The sequence below is a fragment of the Loxodonta africana genome, chromosome 7 (genome assembly GCF_030014295.1).
Source record: "Loxodonta africana isolate mLoxAfr1 chromosome 7, mLoxAfr1.hap2, whole genome shotgun sequence".
Classification (NCBI taxonomy): domain Eukaryota; kingdom Metazoa; phylum Chordata; class Mammalia; order Proboscidea; family Elephantidae; genus Loxodonta; species Loxodonta africana.
Window position 1 is genome coordinate 9,212,494 of NC_087348.1, and position 15,179 is coordinate 9,227,672.

At 58.8% G+C, this 15,179-nt stretch overlaps 1 protein-coding gene across 1 annotated transcript; it reads left to right on the forward strand.

Moving 5' to 3' along the window:
- The first annotated feature begins 470 nt into the window (after positions 1-470).
- MAP3K11 (mitogen-activated protein kinase kinase kinase 11) lies at positions 471-15,134 on the forward strand. The gene is made up of 10 exons (XM_003419427.4): positions 471-1,680; positions 6,367-6,547; positions 6,941-7,089; positions 7,205-7,380; positions 7,500-7,743; positions 8,230-8,343; positions 8,956-9,091; positions 9,184-9,275; positions 12,867-13,259; positions 14,284-15,134. The coding sequence occupies exons 1-10, from the start codon at positions 942-944 to the stop codon at positions 14,619-14,621; spliced, it is 2,562 nt and encodes an 853-aa protein (XP_003419475.2). The 5' UTR covers positions 471-941; the 3' UTR covers positions 14,622-15,134.
- The last annotated feature ends 45 nt before the right edge of the window (positions 15,135-15,179 follow it).

The window sequence follows — 15,179 nt, forward strand, 5'->3', positions numbered from 1 at the left end:
GAGCTTCTTGTCCCCATTTCAGAGATGGAAAGAATGAGGCTCAGAGAGAATCGGGCACACAACCCTGCAACCTGGTAGCCAAGACCAGACTCTGGTTCACCCTGCTCCCAAATCCGGTACTTCATTCCGCTCTGCGGATGCAGAAGGCCGGGGACAACCTGTCCTTGGCAGAGACCAGCCTCCACCGCAGGCAGGGGCGCAGCCAGCCTGGGGCTTTTCTTCCCAGACCCCCAAAGGCTGCTGAGATGGGCGTCCGGGGCTGCCCCACCCCTCCCTCTGCTCCCTCCTTGCCCGCCTGCTCGGGAACTTCCCCGGCCCTGCCGTCCAGAGCCTCCGGGAGGGGAGCGGTGCTGCCGTCCGCGTCATCTGATGCTGTTTCCTGAAGGAGGGAGAAGAGCGGAAAAAAGTGAAACTCCACCCTCCACCTCTGCCTCCCGCCCCCGGGGCCAAAGTACAAAGGGAGGAGGAAGAAGGGAACGGGGTCGGAGCCGTCGGGCCGAGGGATCCAGGCCGGGAAGAGGTAGCCTCGGTCGGGTTAGGGACGCTCCTGCCACCACTGCGCAGAAGGACGCAGCCGGAGCTCAGGCGCTGCCCCTTGTGGGCTCCACTTTACACTTGGCGGGCGCCGGAGCCAGGCTCCGAGGACTGCTTCGGACGAGAGCCTCGCGGGCCCCTCCGAGCCGGCCATGGTGAGGCGCCGGCGGCCCCGGGGCCCCACCCCCCGGGCCTGACCGAACTGCCTTAGGTCGCCCCCTTCAGAAGCCCGAGATGCGGGGGGCCGGGAGGCGACGCTCCTGGCTCCCCAGAGAGGCGTGGGTCTGGGACTGAGGGCCAGGGCCCGGATGCCCAAGTTCCGGGACTAGGGCCACAGGAGCCAGCGGGGGTGGGGGCCGGGGCACCCAAGGAAGGTCCCCCCAACGCCCAGACGCCAGCTCCCGGCCATGGAGCCCTTGAAGAACCTCTTTCTCAAGAGTCCCCTGGGGTCTTGGAATGGCAGCGGCAGTGGGGGCGGCGGGGGCGGTGGCGGGGGCCGGCCAGAGGGGTCGCCAAAGGCAGCGGCTTATGCCAACCCTGTGTGGACAGCCCTGTTCGACTATGAGCCCAACGGGCAGGATGAGCTGGCCCTGCGGAAAGGCGACCGAGTAGAGGTGCTTTCCCGGGATGCAGCCATCTCTGGTGATGAGGGCTGGTGGGCGGGCCAGGTGGGTGGCCAGGTGGGCATCTTTCCATCCAACTATGTGTCTCGGGGTGGTGGCCCGCCCCCCTGTGAGGTAGCCAGCTTCCAGGAGTTACGGCTGGAGGAGGTGATAGGCATTGGGGGCTTTGGCAAGGTGTACCGTGGCAGTTGGCGGGGCGAGCTGGTGGCCGTAAAGGCAGCTCGCCAGGACCCTGATGAGGACATCAGTGTGACAGCTGAGAGCGTGCGCCAGGAGGCCCGGCTTTTTGCCATGCTGGCGCACCCCAACATCATCGCTCTCAAGGCTGTGTGCCTGGAGGAGCCCAATCTGTGCCTGGTGATGGAGTATGCTGCCGGAGGACCCCTCAGCCGTGCCCTTGCTGGGCGGCGCGTGCCACCCCATGTGCTGGTCAACTGGGCTGTGCAGATCACCCGTGGGATGCACTACCTGCACTGCGAGGCCCTGGTGCCCGTCATCCACCGCGATCTCAAGTCCAACAACAGTGAGTTTTGCGGGGCGTGGCTGGGGGTGGCATGGCCAGGTACACAACTACTGCCAGCACTCAGCTGAGCCCATCTGGGGGTCTGCTCAAGGCAGGAGCTCCTGGCCTCAGGGAGTCTCAGTTGCCCAGGGTACCCAAGGGCCCACACTGGCCCCCCAAAGCAGGACGAGGCACTCAGCAGAATTGGTTACACCTTCCTGCCTGGGTCCCAGGAGTTCTTGACCTGCCCAAAGCTGTAGTTTGGACCATGTTTAGACCTTCCAGGTGGGCCGTTAGTGTTCTGCCCAAGCATGGCCATCACTCAGGGATGTCCCTGGATGCTGGTGTTCTCATCCCTTAAAGTTCATGTTTGTGGTTTTGGTGCCCCATTCTCTCCTTTCTCAGGGTGGGCAACTCCCCCAAAACAGAGAGCTCAGAGGGGAAAACTCCTGTGGTGATGGGGAGGGGGACCAGAGCTGGGATTCTGGCCTCACGCCTCCCTGGCTGCAGGACCTCTAGCTAGTTATTTTCACTCAGAGCCTCAATTTTAGGATCTGTAAAATGGGGTTAATGATACCTTCCAGAGTGACCACGAGAGCGTAGTGGCTTAATGGACCAGGCAAGCCCTGGTGTGCGCTGCCTGGCACACAGTGGGTCCTCAGTCAGCCATGTGTGAACATTTGAGGGCTGGATCATCAAGGGGGCCTAGCCTGGGATCAGTACTTGGGATGGGCATGGCTGGGCTAAGGGGGGCATGGCAGTGAGACGCCAATCTCCAGCCATTTCAGGATACCCATTCGCCCCACCATGGGCCCAAGACAAGCGAAGGGTAGGCTCAGGAGGGCTTCCTGAAGGAGGCAAGCTTCACACCAGGCCATGAGCAGGCAGAGTTTAGAGGGGCACCCAGTAGGTTGTCCGGACAGGGCCCAATAAGAGCAAAGGCACAAAGGCAGGACCAAGCCCAGCGGAGGGGCCCCCAGGGCTGGACCTCACTGGAGCCCCAGGCACAGGCTGGAGAGCAGTGGAAAGTGCGGTGGGCGGGGTGGGCTGAAGCTCAGGAGAGTCACTGGAGAGGCGTGGAAGTTTTTTGAGGGGGGAGGAGGAGAGAGGATATTTTGAGCCTCCTGGCCTGGGCTAACCATGGACCAGGGGCTTGAGGGGAGCACAGCACCAGAACCCAGGGATATCTGGGACCTTGCCAGGGCTGGTGGGGTGGGGCAGGCATGGGGGGGGCCTGCCAGCGTCCCCACCCACTCCGCTCATCCCAGGCTGGAGGTCCATGGTAGGGGGCACTTCTCAGCCTGACCCTTGGGTCACAGCCATATAGGGTCCCCACTCCCCGCCTCAGCCTAAGGGGGATTCCCCGAAGGCCAGCAGGGGGAGGGGACTCCAGTCCTCTGTTTTTCGTCCGTTTTCTTTCCAGAAAAAAAATGGAACAATAGCCCAGGCCCCTGCTCCCCACCCTCCCCACAGCTTCCTGCGTTTCCTGCTGCCCCTGAGCCGGCTTCCTGCCCTTGCTCCAGCCCCTGCTCCCTCCCTGACCCAGCTGCCTGCAGGGGAGGAAAGAGTTGGGGGGGCTGCCAGAAAGGAAGAAGCCAGGGATTGTACCCCCACTGGTCCCAGTTCCCTGCTTCCTTCAGAGTCTGGGTGGTGGTGGAGGAGGACAGGCAAGGTGCCCGCAGCCTCCCTGAGCCTGGCATCCCACCTTACAGACCCAGTCCTAGGCCCAGGGTGCTGTTTGCGGGATGGGGCGGGGGGAGTCCCTGGGCTTGGGGGGGCCCTAGCAGGAAACAATGGCGTGATTTTCCTGGACAATGGAGGCCTTGTGAGGAGGCCTGGCAGGGAGAGGAGGACGAATTCTCCAGGCCCACGAGTCACAGGACTGACCAGCCAGCCCGGCCTGGGCCTGACCTCCCCCGATTCTGCCCCAAAGAACCCCCCTTCCATTTGGGGACCTGGCTCAGACCTCCCAGAAAGGAGAAGTAGGGCCCATGGGAAGGAAGCGGAAGAGGTGTGAGCCGCCTAAGCCACTCCAAGGCCCACAGTGGGCAGTCTAGGAGAGGATGGGAGGGGGCGGGAGCGGTGGTTAGATCCCTTTCAGAGGCCAGGCATCCAGCCTTGGTCTCCAGCCCTGTCCTCTCTGAGGGCCCTGACCTCCCCTGAGGTCTACATCAGACACGAACAGCAATTTGGGTTGGCACAAATTCAAGGCACAGGCGGGTAGCTGAGCTCCCTGGAGAAAAGAAAATGCGGGAGGTGAGGCTGAAGCTTAGGAGATGTCAGGTACAGTTGGAGAAGATAAGAGAAAGGCCACAAGCGCAAGAAGCTCTGAGACTTCGGGTGAGTTGATGCTCCTCTGGGCTTCAGTCTCCCTAACCGAAAAAGGAGGAGCCTGGCCTTCCAGCCTTGAGATACTGGTGCAGAAAGCACTTCGCTGGTCTGTGGGTACCACAAGTGGCTAGAGACCAGACCAGAAGTGGCAAGGGTTGGTGTTCAAGAGGACAGCTGAACCCTGGCACCACAGAAGGCAGGAGTCCCCCAGCCCCAGCACACAGACACCTTTGCCTTGTCTCACTTCACTCACCAGGCCCAGCTGTGCAGTGCCTCTTTGGGACGAACTTAAAAAAAAAAAAACCCTTTGCCCTCGAGTCAATTCTGACTCACAACAACCCTATAGGACGGAGCAGAACTGCCCCTTAGGGTTTCCAAGGCTGTCATCGTTACAGAAGCAGGCTGCCATACCTTTCTCCCGATGAGTGGCCGATGGGTTCGAACTGCTGACCTTTTGGTTAGCAGTGGAGCACTTCACCATTGTGCCCCCAGGGCTCCTTTAGGACGAGCTTCTGTAGGGCTTACTAAGTAAGTGGTCAGGTTCCAAGCCTGCAGCACCAGGCGAGAGGCTGCAGTGCAGCCGGAAGTAAGGCAGCGATTGCCGATAGAGGGGAGTCGATGTGAGAGATGTTGGCGGTAGAATCTTTAGGGCAACTGCGTTCATTAGGCTCCTCCTAGATGTCAGACCCTGTGCTAAGATGATAATGAGCGTTATCTCGTTTAATACTTGTGACAACTCAATGAGATGGGTTTTGTTGCCAAGTCTCAGTTTTATTAACCGTTTGGGACTCGGCCCCCATTTGATTGAGGGGAGCGGGTGGATTGCAGGGCCATTCTCTGAATTAGGTGCACTTGTGGGAAGATTTGCCAGGCACAGTGGGATAATGAAGGTGATTACTGAGGGCGAGTGGACATCAGGTGGGGGCTCTAATGTCTGACTCAGAGCTCCAGAGGTGGACGGGGTAGCAGGCACCTGGGAGAGGCTGAGAGCTGGGGAAAGGGGGTTGGAGGTTGAGGAAGGCTGGGCTTTGAGGAGCATCAGTCTTGAAAAGGCCAAGGGTGAACAGGCCCTAAAGGACAGAGCACAGTAGCAGCCAGAGGTAGAAGGAGCCCCAATTGGAGACCCTGGAAGCCAAGACAGGGAGCCTGGCAGGGAAGGAGTGGGCAGAAGTGTCAGACACCTCCATAACAGCTAGGGGTGCCCTCTGCCAGAGGGCTGTGGCTTTAGGCCCTGAGGCCTCTGGTGGGCCCAGCCCTGTGCTAATTCTCTGCAACCTCCTATGAGAAGTCTTCCCTGACTCACAGGCCTGTTAGGCTTCCTTCCCCTCTCTCCCCACCCCAACACCCTGTGGAGCCACCATCACAGCACCGTCCTCCTGGGGAGGAGAGCTGGGAGTGCGCCCTGAAATAACACACGTTCTCAAACCTAGTTCACTCGCAGTTAGCTATAACCACAAAGGTAGAGGGACCCTTTAAGACCCTTCATGATTCCAACTTTGTCCTCTTTCCATTCCTCCAAAACATCTCTCATTTGAGCCATGTTTGTCCTGGCCAGAGATCTGCAAGTTGCTGCCAAGTCTGTCTATCCACTCCTATGTTTGTCCCAAACTCCTCCTTTCTGGCCAAGAACCATCACTTTCTTAGCCCCCTCCCTTTCTCTTCACAGCCAACTGCATCAGTAGCTATCTTTTGGGGCCCCAACCCCCAAAGAAATCAAGTCTTTCTCTCCCCCCGGGAGTGACTGCACCAGACATGATGTGATGTGGGCACTGGGGGGCTGACTAGGCTTCCTTTTTCACCAAGGAGTTCCCTCCTACTCCTCACCCATGGAAGGTTATGACTAACTCTCCTGTCTCAGCAAAATGACAAGATTCGCACGGGTTTCTCTTGGAGTCACTTGCAAATGATCAAAGCCACAAATGCCAAGAGGCTGCCATGTTATCAGTTTCTAGTCAGGGCAGTCTTAGGTAGAAGTTAGAACACTGGCTTTGGAACCAACAGACCCGGTTGGAATCTCAGCTTTACTTGCTATGACCTTGGCCAAGTCCTTCCTTGTTCAGTTTTCTCATCTTTAAAGTGGGGGTAATAATATCTACCACCTAAGTTTTTTTGTGAGTGGGCTAGAAAGAGAGTGTAAAAAGTCTGCCCTCTAGTAGACCCTCAGCAAAGTTTCCCCAGCAGTATTGTTTTTGTTTGGTTCCTACCCCACACATAGCTGTGAGCTCTCTAGGGAAGGTCCAGACTCTTCACCTCTGTGCCCCCACCCCGTACCCAGCCAGGATGACTGTCAGCTCCTCCCCGTCCCCCTGCCTGAGCCTGAGCCTGAGCCTGAGCCTGAGCCTGGAGTACCCACAGCCTGCCCCTCCTCTTCCCCAGTTCTGCTGCTGCAGCCCATTGAAGGTGACGACATGGAGCATAGGACTCTGAAGATCACCGACTTCGGCCTGGCCCGGGAGTGGCACAAAACCACACAAATGAGCGCTGCAGGCACCTATGCCTGGATGGCTCCCGAGGTCATCAAGGCCTCCACCTTCTCAAAGGGCAGCGATGTCTGGAGGTGCGGCCTGGGCAGGGGCCAGACAGAGCCAGCTATAGGGCTGCAGAGGGCAGAGGTGGCTGCCAAAGCCTTGGCTGGGCAGATGGGCTGAGCCCAAGGGGAGGGATTCAGACTGTTTCTGACTCCTGCTTGCTTTGGTGCAGGGACAGATCACCAAATAAGCAAGGTATACACGGGCTTAATTGTGCTTACTTACTAATCTGTACTGCACAATTTCACATGGGTTTCACCACAAGTAAGCCCCGGCCGACTCGCCGGCATCGGGTCATTGGGTTACCTTGCTTTCTGTAAATGGGTGCATACCGTGCTCACTGGTTAATCCTCCCTTGCTTTGGGGTGAAGCGATAATGAAAGGGCAGCAAAGGGGACACAGACTTTCTGTCTCACCCACAGCTTTGGGGTGCTGCTGTGGGAACTGCTGACTGGGGAGGTGCCCTACCGTGGCATCGACTGCCTTGCCGTGGCCTATGGTGTGGCGGTTAACAAGCTCACACTGCCCATCCCATCCACCTGCCCAGAGCCCTTCGCACAGCTCATGGCCGGTAAGGGGGCGGGGCCGACGGGGAGGGGCGGAGCTCCCTGGGCCAGGACGCACCCACTCGCAGACGCCGTCTCATTTTGTGTCTCCCCCGCCCCTCTGCAACGCGGTGCCCCCAGACTGCTGGGCCCAGGACCCCCACCGGAGGCCCGACTTCGCCTCCATCCTGCAGCAGCTGGAGGCACTGGAAGCGCAGGTCCTGCGGGAAATGCCGCGGGACTCCTTCCATTCTATGCAGGAAGGCTGGAAGCGCGAGATCCAGGGCCTCTTCGACGAGCTGCGAGCCAAGGAAAAGGTGCAAAGGGCTCGGGTTCTGAAGTGGGGAAGAGCGTCTCCCGGTTCTCCATGGGGCAAAGTTGGGGGACGCCGGGCTCCGTGCTGGGCTAACCCACGTCTCCACTGCCCTGGGTGCAGGAACTACTAAGCCGCGAGGAGGAGCTGACACGCGCGGCGCGCGAGCAGCGGTCACAGGCAGAACAGCTGCGGCGGCGCGAGCACCTGCTGGCGCAGTGGGAGCTAGAAGTGTTCGAGCGCGAGCTGACGCTGCTGCTGCAGCAGGTAGACCGCGACCGGCCGCACGTGCGCCGCCGCCGGGGCACCTTCAAGCGCAGCAAACTCCGAGCGCGCGACGGCGGCGAGCGTATCAGCATGCCGCTCGGTAAGGGGCGGGGCCGGGCACGCCGCCCCGCCATTGGCTGCGGGCGCTCCGGGGCGGGGCCGTGGAGCTGCGTGACAGAGCGGTGGGGTCAGGCTTGTCGGCTGGTCGCTCTAGGATTGGTTTAGGGTTGTGGTGGGTGGGCGCGTGAGCTGAAGGCTGGAAGGGGTGGGACCAGGATTGTTTTTTCTGCCTGTGGGCGGGTTCTGGCGGAAATATTTGCATGTCGGTCTGGGAGTGGCTGTAGGCAGGAAAGGGCGCGGCTCCTGGCGGTTCTGGGAAGGCGGAGGGGCGGGGTGGCCCAGCGCAGGCATCTCCAACACCCGCGCGCTTCTCCCGGTGGTGGGGGCCGCCGGCTCGCTTTGGGACCGAGGGAGGCGGTGGGGCTCGCCCCAGCCACACGAGACCTGGGAGCCGGCTGAGGCCCCTCCGGGGTGGGATCTGACTCCCCTTCACCACAAACCGGTCCCCTGCTCCCCTCACCCCCAGACTTCAAGCACCGCATCACCGTGCAGGCGTCGCCCGGCCTTGACCGCAGGAGAAACGTCTTCGAGGTTGGGGCTGGGGACTCACCCACGTTCCCCCGGTTCCGGGCTATCCAGTGTAAGAGCCCCATGCCCTTCCCTAGTTCTTTGAGGTGGGTCTCGCCCACTGTCTGCCCCGTCCTCCCTGTCCTCTGGCTCCCTCCCGTCTCCTTCCAGACTGGTACCTCTGAGTCCCCCAGGGCGAGCATATCGGTTATTATTTTAATGAAATATTGTTTTGACACTATGTCACTTATTTTTTAAATGTTCTGCTAATGTTAACTTTGTGATTTTTCACAGTAGCTCTGTGAAGTAGATATCATACATGGGAAAAGTGAAAAAAGTTTCTCACCTAAGTGTCACACAGCTAACCAGTGGCAGAGCCATAACGCCCCCCCTCCCCAGGCAGTTTGCGCCAGTGTCCCGTAGCTACTAAGCAGCCACTGTGGGCTGAAGGATGAGAAGAGATGCCCTCTATCACTGCTGGCCCCAGGACCGAAGCCCATCTCCCCGCCCCGGTGCTGTTCCAATTCTCTGTAGCCCACCACCCACCCTTAGAGAGGTGTGGGGCCTGTCCTGCTCCCCCTCCTCTAAGGGGTTGCGCCCAGGACCTGGTTGTCGTTATGGGGGAGGGGAAACAGGTGGGGCTCCTGACCTCAGCTCCGTCTCCATGGATTCCACCCCCACACAGTGGAACCTGTAGAGCCTGGCCAGGCTTGGGGCCGCCAGTCACCCCGACGGCTGGAGGACTCAAGCAACGGAGAGCGGCGAGCATACCGGGCCTGGGGCTCCAGCTCCCCCAAGCCTGGGGAAGCCCAGAATGGGAGGTGAGTGGCTGAATACTCACCACCCCCCAGTACCACCTGCCTCCCCAAAGTCCTGAGATTGAGCACCTCTCTGTCCCTTCCCCTTCTACCAGGAGAAGGTCCCGCATGGACGAGGCCACGTGGTACCTGGATTCAGATGACTCATCCCCCCTAGGATCTCCTTCCACGCCCCCCATGCTCAATGGTGAGTGGCCTTGTCTCCTCGTAGCAGGATCTTGTTGAGCCCCTTTTGTGGGCACCTTGGGGAGGCATCCTCATTCCAGAGATGAGGAAGCTGAGTCCAAGGTGGGGCAGAGCCAGGTCAAGAGCCCAGGTCTGACCTGTAGACCCATGAATAAGCTGGATCCAGCCCAGGCCTCAGGGCCCAGAGTCTGGTTCCCCTGTTCAGGCCTGGCCAGCAGAAGGACCCTTTCATAGTGCTGGACCCAGAGAGGGAAGAAAACTGCCCGTGCAGGGTGGGGTCAGACAAGTGGCTACCACACTGTGCTGCCCAGTACCCCTTCTGGGCCATACATGCGGGTGGGGATCCAGGGCCATTCCCACTACATCTGGGGCAGCTCTGAGCTTTTCTGAGCTGCATGATGATATAACTTAACCATGTGCCAGCCATTCCATCCAAGCAACAACTCTGGGAGGGATGTGTTGTTATTATTTCAGTTTTAGAGATGAGGAAACTGAGGCTCCAAGAGGTTAAGTAACCTGCCTAAAGGCCCCAACTGAGGGTTTGGAACCTAGAGAGGCTTTGGAGCCCATGGTTAGCAAGCTTCCTTGGAAGCTTTCATTTGAAAAAAGGGTTTCTCACATACAAACTACTTGGGAGACCAGCAGGACTCCTGTGTCAGGGATGAGGGTTGGTTTAACCCCGCTCAGCCTTGGCAGGGGCTAGAAGGTTGCACCCTCCCTCGTCTGTGGGTAAAACTTTTCTATGACAACCCAGGGATCATCTTCAGAGCCCCAGCCTTACCTGCTGCTCACAACTAGAAGGCAGGACCCAGCATAGCTGCTCTCAGACCAGCAACCTGGTCAACAAACCGTTTAGACTCACTCTTCCTGCCCCCATCCCAGTCTTCAGCTCCACCGTGACCCTGAGTCACATTCCATAGTTAACTTCTGAGGCTGGTAATAACAACTGGTGGCACTTAACGGGCACCACCTATGTGCCAGGAATGCTGTAAGGTGAGTATTGTTATCAGCTTTGTCTTACAGAGCAGGAAACAGAGACACACAGAGGTTAAGTGGTTTGATATAGGACATAGCAGAGCAGAGGTGCAAACTCAGGTCTGTCTGACTCCAGAGGCAGGGCTCTGAACTTCCATCTGCTGCACCGTTTTCTGCTCCACAGCTGGACTGCCTCAAGCTGGCCATGCAGCGGGGTTGAACTGAAATTTGGGAGGCCAAGGAGGCTGCTTGGATTCACCTACTCTAGAATATTACAGGCCAGAAGGGTCAGTGGAGAGCTTGAGCCCCTGTCAACCCGGGTGTGTAGGTCAGAACAGGCCCTGGTCATGTTCTGAAGAGCCCTCTGGCCTTGTTCTCCCTGAGCTCCCAGGGGTAGGGGCATAATAGTCTGGACCCTGTTCTTAAGTTTGTCTCCTCGCCTGAGTGGATATCGGGCCTGTCCCAGCCCAGCTATTGGCTGAGTGCTTGGGTTTCCCTAGCCTAAGCCCATACTTACCTGCCCCCTGAGCTCCACCACGGTGCATGACCTTGAGCTCCCAGCTGCCCACAGTCAGAAGCCTGGCTGAGAATCAGAAAATGGGGCCTCGTGGAGAACCCAGACCCTGTGAGACTGTTCCAGGCATAAGCCCCACCACTGGGGAGTCACATCCCTCACCCACTCCCACCTGAATGTTCTGGCCCCTGGGGAACTGCATGGCCTGTGAGAAACTGCTCTGTGACACTTATTGCAGGAGCCACTACCTGCCACATGACACGTCCTCTCTATGAACTCTCACGGAAGGAATTTCATCTTTATTTCATAGTCAGGAATGGTTATGCTGTTTCTCCTAAGGACAGAATGCCAGTTCTTACTACCAGGAAGCTTAGAGGCAAATTAAAAACCTTGTCAAGTAATTCTGAATAAGTCACTTGGCTCTTGGAACCACAGTTTCTCAGGCCGTTGCCACTGGAGTTGGATCTAGCCCACTAACCAGTATTTAGATTCAGGGAAGGGGGAACATTAACAAGCTCAGAGTGGGGGCCTTGTGGGAGCACCCTTGTCTAGTGTTGACAGGCCTTCAGGTTGCCATGGCAACACAGGCCCTTCTGCAGCCTTCCACTGAGGAGACAGGCCCAGGTAGCTGCTCGTGCTCCCCCAGAGGTGGCATAGATCGGTACGGGCCTGATTTATCATGTTGCTTCCCCATTCCTATGTTTTCTAGAATTGACAAACATACTGTAACAGGTTGAAATTTTAGAAGAATTCCCTCGGCCCTTTAGTGGCAGCAGCCAAGGGGGTATGAGACAAGGGGCAGAGAGACTGCGCAAGCGATGTGGCTGGGAGTAAGGACCCAGAGCCAGGCCCTGGCTCATAGTAGAAGCTCACTTTTCCCAGTCTTGATGTCATCCTCTTGACACCCACCCCAGCGCTGCACTCCCAGGCAGGCATATTCCATGCCTGGCGCAGGAGGAGGGAAAGGCAGAAGGGGCAAGGCCAGGGAGGGCTTTGAGAGCCCAGCTGGGGAGCCTGGGCTTTCTTCTGGTAGTAGTGGAGACCCATGGAAGGTTCTAGAGCCACGGACACACCTAACAAAATTGGGGCTTGTGGGAGGCCTTCCTAGACTCCCTACCTCTGCTTCAATCATGGGTTCCCCAGCCCCACCCCAGCATGATCTAGCATGGAGTTGGGCCAACTATAGGCCAATTCTAGGCCCAACTCTAGGCCCATCTAGGTACTGATGTCTTGAAATTGGGGAGGCACATCCCCTATCCCACTCCCATTTGGAAAGTCTAGCTGGGAAGAGCCAAGCCTCTGTGCCACTGCCTGGAGTGAGGCTGGCTCCACCTCTTTACTGGCTGTGTAGCTTTAGTCTAAGCCCTTAACCTCTCTGAGCCTGGAAACTCCTGAGGTGTGAGGATCAGGCAACATAATGCCCTGAATCGTTCAGCTGGGCTTGGCACGTACGTGTGCTCTGTGAGCTAGCCGTGACCTCCGACAAGGCACTGTTCTCTCAGCCCGAGTTTCCTCACCTTTGGGATGGGGATGGATGCCTCACAGGCTGCTGTGTGTGTCAGCATTGACTGTGTATCCCATGTGGGCTACTGCTGTCATCAGGCCGGGTGGGCAGAAGGGCTCAGGCTGCCCAGCCCAGGAAGGGGGTGGGTGCAGAGCACAGGGCACTGGCCCAATCAACGGGGCAAGTCCTGTCCCTGGAGCTGCATGATTGCCAACCTCAGCTCCATCTGTCCAGAGCCAGCCGACCCCTGGCTGGCTTTGAGGCCTGCATCCTTCCCACTCCCCTCCACAAACATGTGCAGACGGGGCGCACATAACCTCCCCAGGCTCCAGGCAGAACAACCCACGCCACCCTGTCTGCCAGGTTTTGCTCCTGCCAAGAGGACACTGCCTCCCTGCATCTCCATCTTCAAAGATGTTGGGTGGGCAGGGAGGAGCTGGACTTGGGAAGAGTGGAGCCAGGGGATAGTCAGGTGGGCAGCAGAACTCAGCCTTTATTCTAGGGGCGCTAGGGGGTCCCTGAGACCCTGCCCATAGACAGCCCCTGCGATTGGCAGGGGAACGGCAGCCTAGCCTCACCTGTGCCAATCCCACTGGCAGGGAACCCCCCTCGCCCCAGCCTGGAGCCCGAGGAGCCACGGCGAGGCCCGGTGGAACGAAGCGGGGGCAGCAGCGGCTCCGGGACACCCAAGCTGATCCAGCGCGCGCTACTGCGCGGCACCGCCCTGCTCGCCTCCCTGGGACTGGGCCGAGACCTGCAGCCACCGGGGGTCTCAGGCCGCGAGCGCGGGGAGCCCCTGCCAGCGTCCCCCCCACCCATGCCCATGCTGTCCCCCACCGAACCACCCTCCTCCCCACTCATCCGCTTCCCGCCCAAGATGCCCAGCATGCCGGCCTCCCCACTGAGCCCCAAGGCCCCAGCCCCGCTGCTGTTGGACCTGGGCACCCCTGTGGGTCAGCCATCTGCCAAGAGCCCCCGACGTGAGGAGCGTGGTGAGTGCCACTGGGACCGGGGCCATGAGGGCTGGAGGTCTTGCAGGGAGGCAAGGCCAGGCCACAGCTATCCACTGGACCCCAAACCGGCCCTCAGGGTGCTGGGAACCACATAGGAAACTGGGTTCTAATTTCAGTTACCTGGCAGGGTGGGGCAGCTGTGAAGTCACAGAAGTAGTAAGAATGATGATGGTGGCAAGCTCTCCCAGGTTGCTTACCTGTGCAGCCACTGTTCCTAGTGCTTTAGAGAAGTTATCTCCTTTAATGGCACCAACCCTGTGGACTGTTAAGGTGCCCTGGTGGTGCAGTACCTAAGCACTCAGCTGTGAACCAGAAGGTTGGTAGTTTGAACCTACCAGCCACACCTTGTGAGAAAGATAATGGCAGTCTGCTTTCATAAAGATTGACAGCCTTGGAAACCCTATGGGTCAGTTCTACTGTCTGTCAGGGTCGCTATTAGTTGGAATCAGCTCTGTGGTGGTGGGTTTGGTCTTGTGGGCTGGTGGTGTTAGTTACTATCAAGTTGATTCTAACTCGTGTTGCCCCATGAGTGCACAGTAGGATCATTCCGTAGGGTTTTCAAGGCTGCGACCTTTCAGAAGCCGATTGCCAGGCTTGTTTGAGGTGCCTCTGAATGGGTTCAAACAACCAACCTTTTAGCTAGGAGTTGAGCGCTTAACCGTTTGCGACACCCAGGGATTTCTCCCCGTGGACTAGATACTCTCATTGTGCCCATTTTACAGAGGAGGAAGTTGAAGGCACAAAGAGATTCAGGGACAGCATCTCTCACACAGTGAGTAAAAGGCAGAACTGGGGCCAAAGCCCAGGCCTGTCCACTCCAGAGGCCTCCCTCTTAACCACCACATAATAAACTGATACATCACAGATCAGAGAGGGTCATGGAAATTACGAATCCAGTAGCTCTCTGTACAGATAGGGAAACTGAGGACCATAGCAGGGCAGTGCCTCCGGAGATACCCAGGATCAGTGCCTGGCTGACCATGTGCCCCTTCCTCCTTCACAGGATTCACCGTCTCACCCCCGCCGGGGATATCACGCTCCGCTCCGGGTACCCCGGGCACCCCACGCTCACCACCTCTGGGCCTCATCAGCCGCCCACGGCCCTCACCTCTTCGCAGCCGCATTGACCCATGGAGCTTCGTGTCAGCTGGGCCACGGCCATCGCCCCTGCCCTCACCACAGTCTGCCCCCCGCCGGGCACCCTGGACCTTGTTCCCAGACTCAGACCCCTTCTGGGACTCTCCACCTGCCAATCCCTTCCGGGGAGGCCCCCAGGACTGCAGGGTGCAGACCAAAGACGTGGGTGCCCAGGCCCCTTGGGTGCCAGAGGCAAGACCATGAATGCACTGGGCCACTGTCACATGCTCCAGCCACCATGGAGGAGCCACAGCCTACACTGGAATAGGAGCCAGGCAGTCTCAGGAGCTGCCTCAGTTTCCCCCAGGGACCCGCCCCCTCTGGGCATTGGGAACACTACACTGCACAGGAAGCTCTCACACTGGATGGGGGGCCAGCAGCCCCCTACACCTGCAACCTGTGGGTTCCTCTGACTTACCTGCCCCGTTGGGGCCCAACACTGTACCCAGCTGGTTGGGAGGACCAGAGCCTGTCTCAGGGAATTGCCCGGGGGTGGTGCAGGGAGGAGGGGAGGTGCAGGGGAGAGTGTCCTCAGCTGTCACCAGCACTTTTGAACAAGTCCTATTGTGGCCCCTGCCCCAGGGATTAGTGCCTGGACCCTCCCTGTCCTGGGGGTGATGTGGGGTCCGAGCTCTCTCGCCACCTTCCTGCTGCCCCTGCCAGGGCTGGGGCCTTGGCCTCGGGATCCAATGAAGCCAAATAAACTTGTAAGCTGTCTCCCCAAGTGCAACATGTCACCTTCCTGGGAGGTAACCAGGGAAC

Coding starts and splice junctions, on each gene's coding strand:
- MAP3K11 (XM_003419427.4), top strand. CDS start 942: ATGGAGCCCTTGAAGAACCTCTTTCTCAAGAGTCCCCTGGGGTCTTGG. Junction 6,548..6,940: donor AAGGGCAGCGATGTCTGGAG/GTGCGGCCTGGG, acceptor TCTCACCCACAG/CTTTGGGGTGCTGCTGTGGG. Junction 7,090..7,204: donor CTTCGCACAGCTCATGGCCG/GTAAGGGGGCGG, acceptor CGGTGCCCCCAG/ACTGCTGGGCCCAGGACCCC.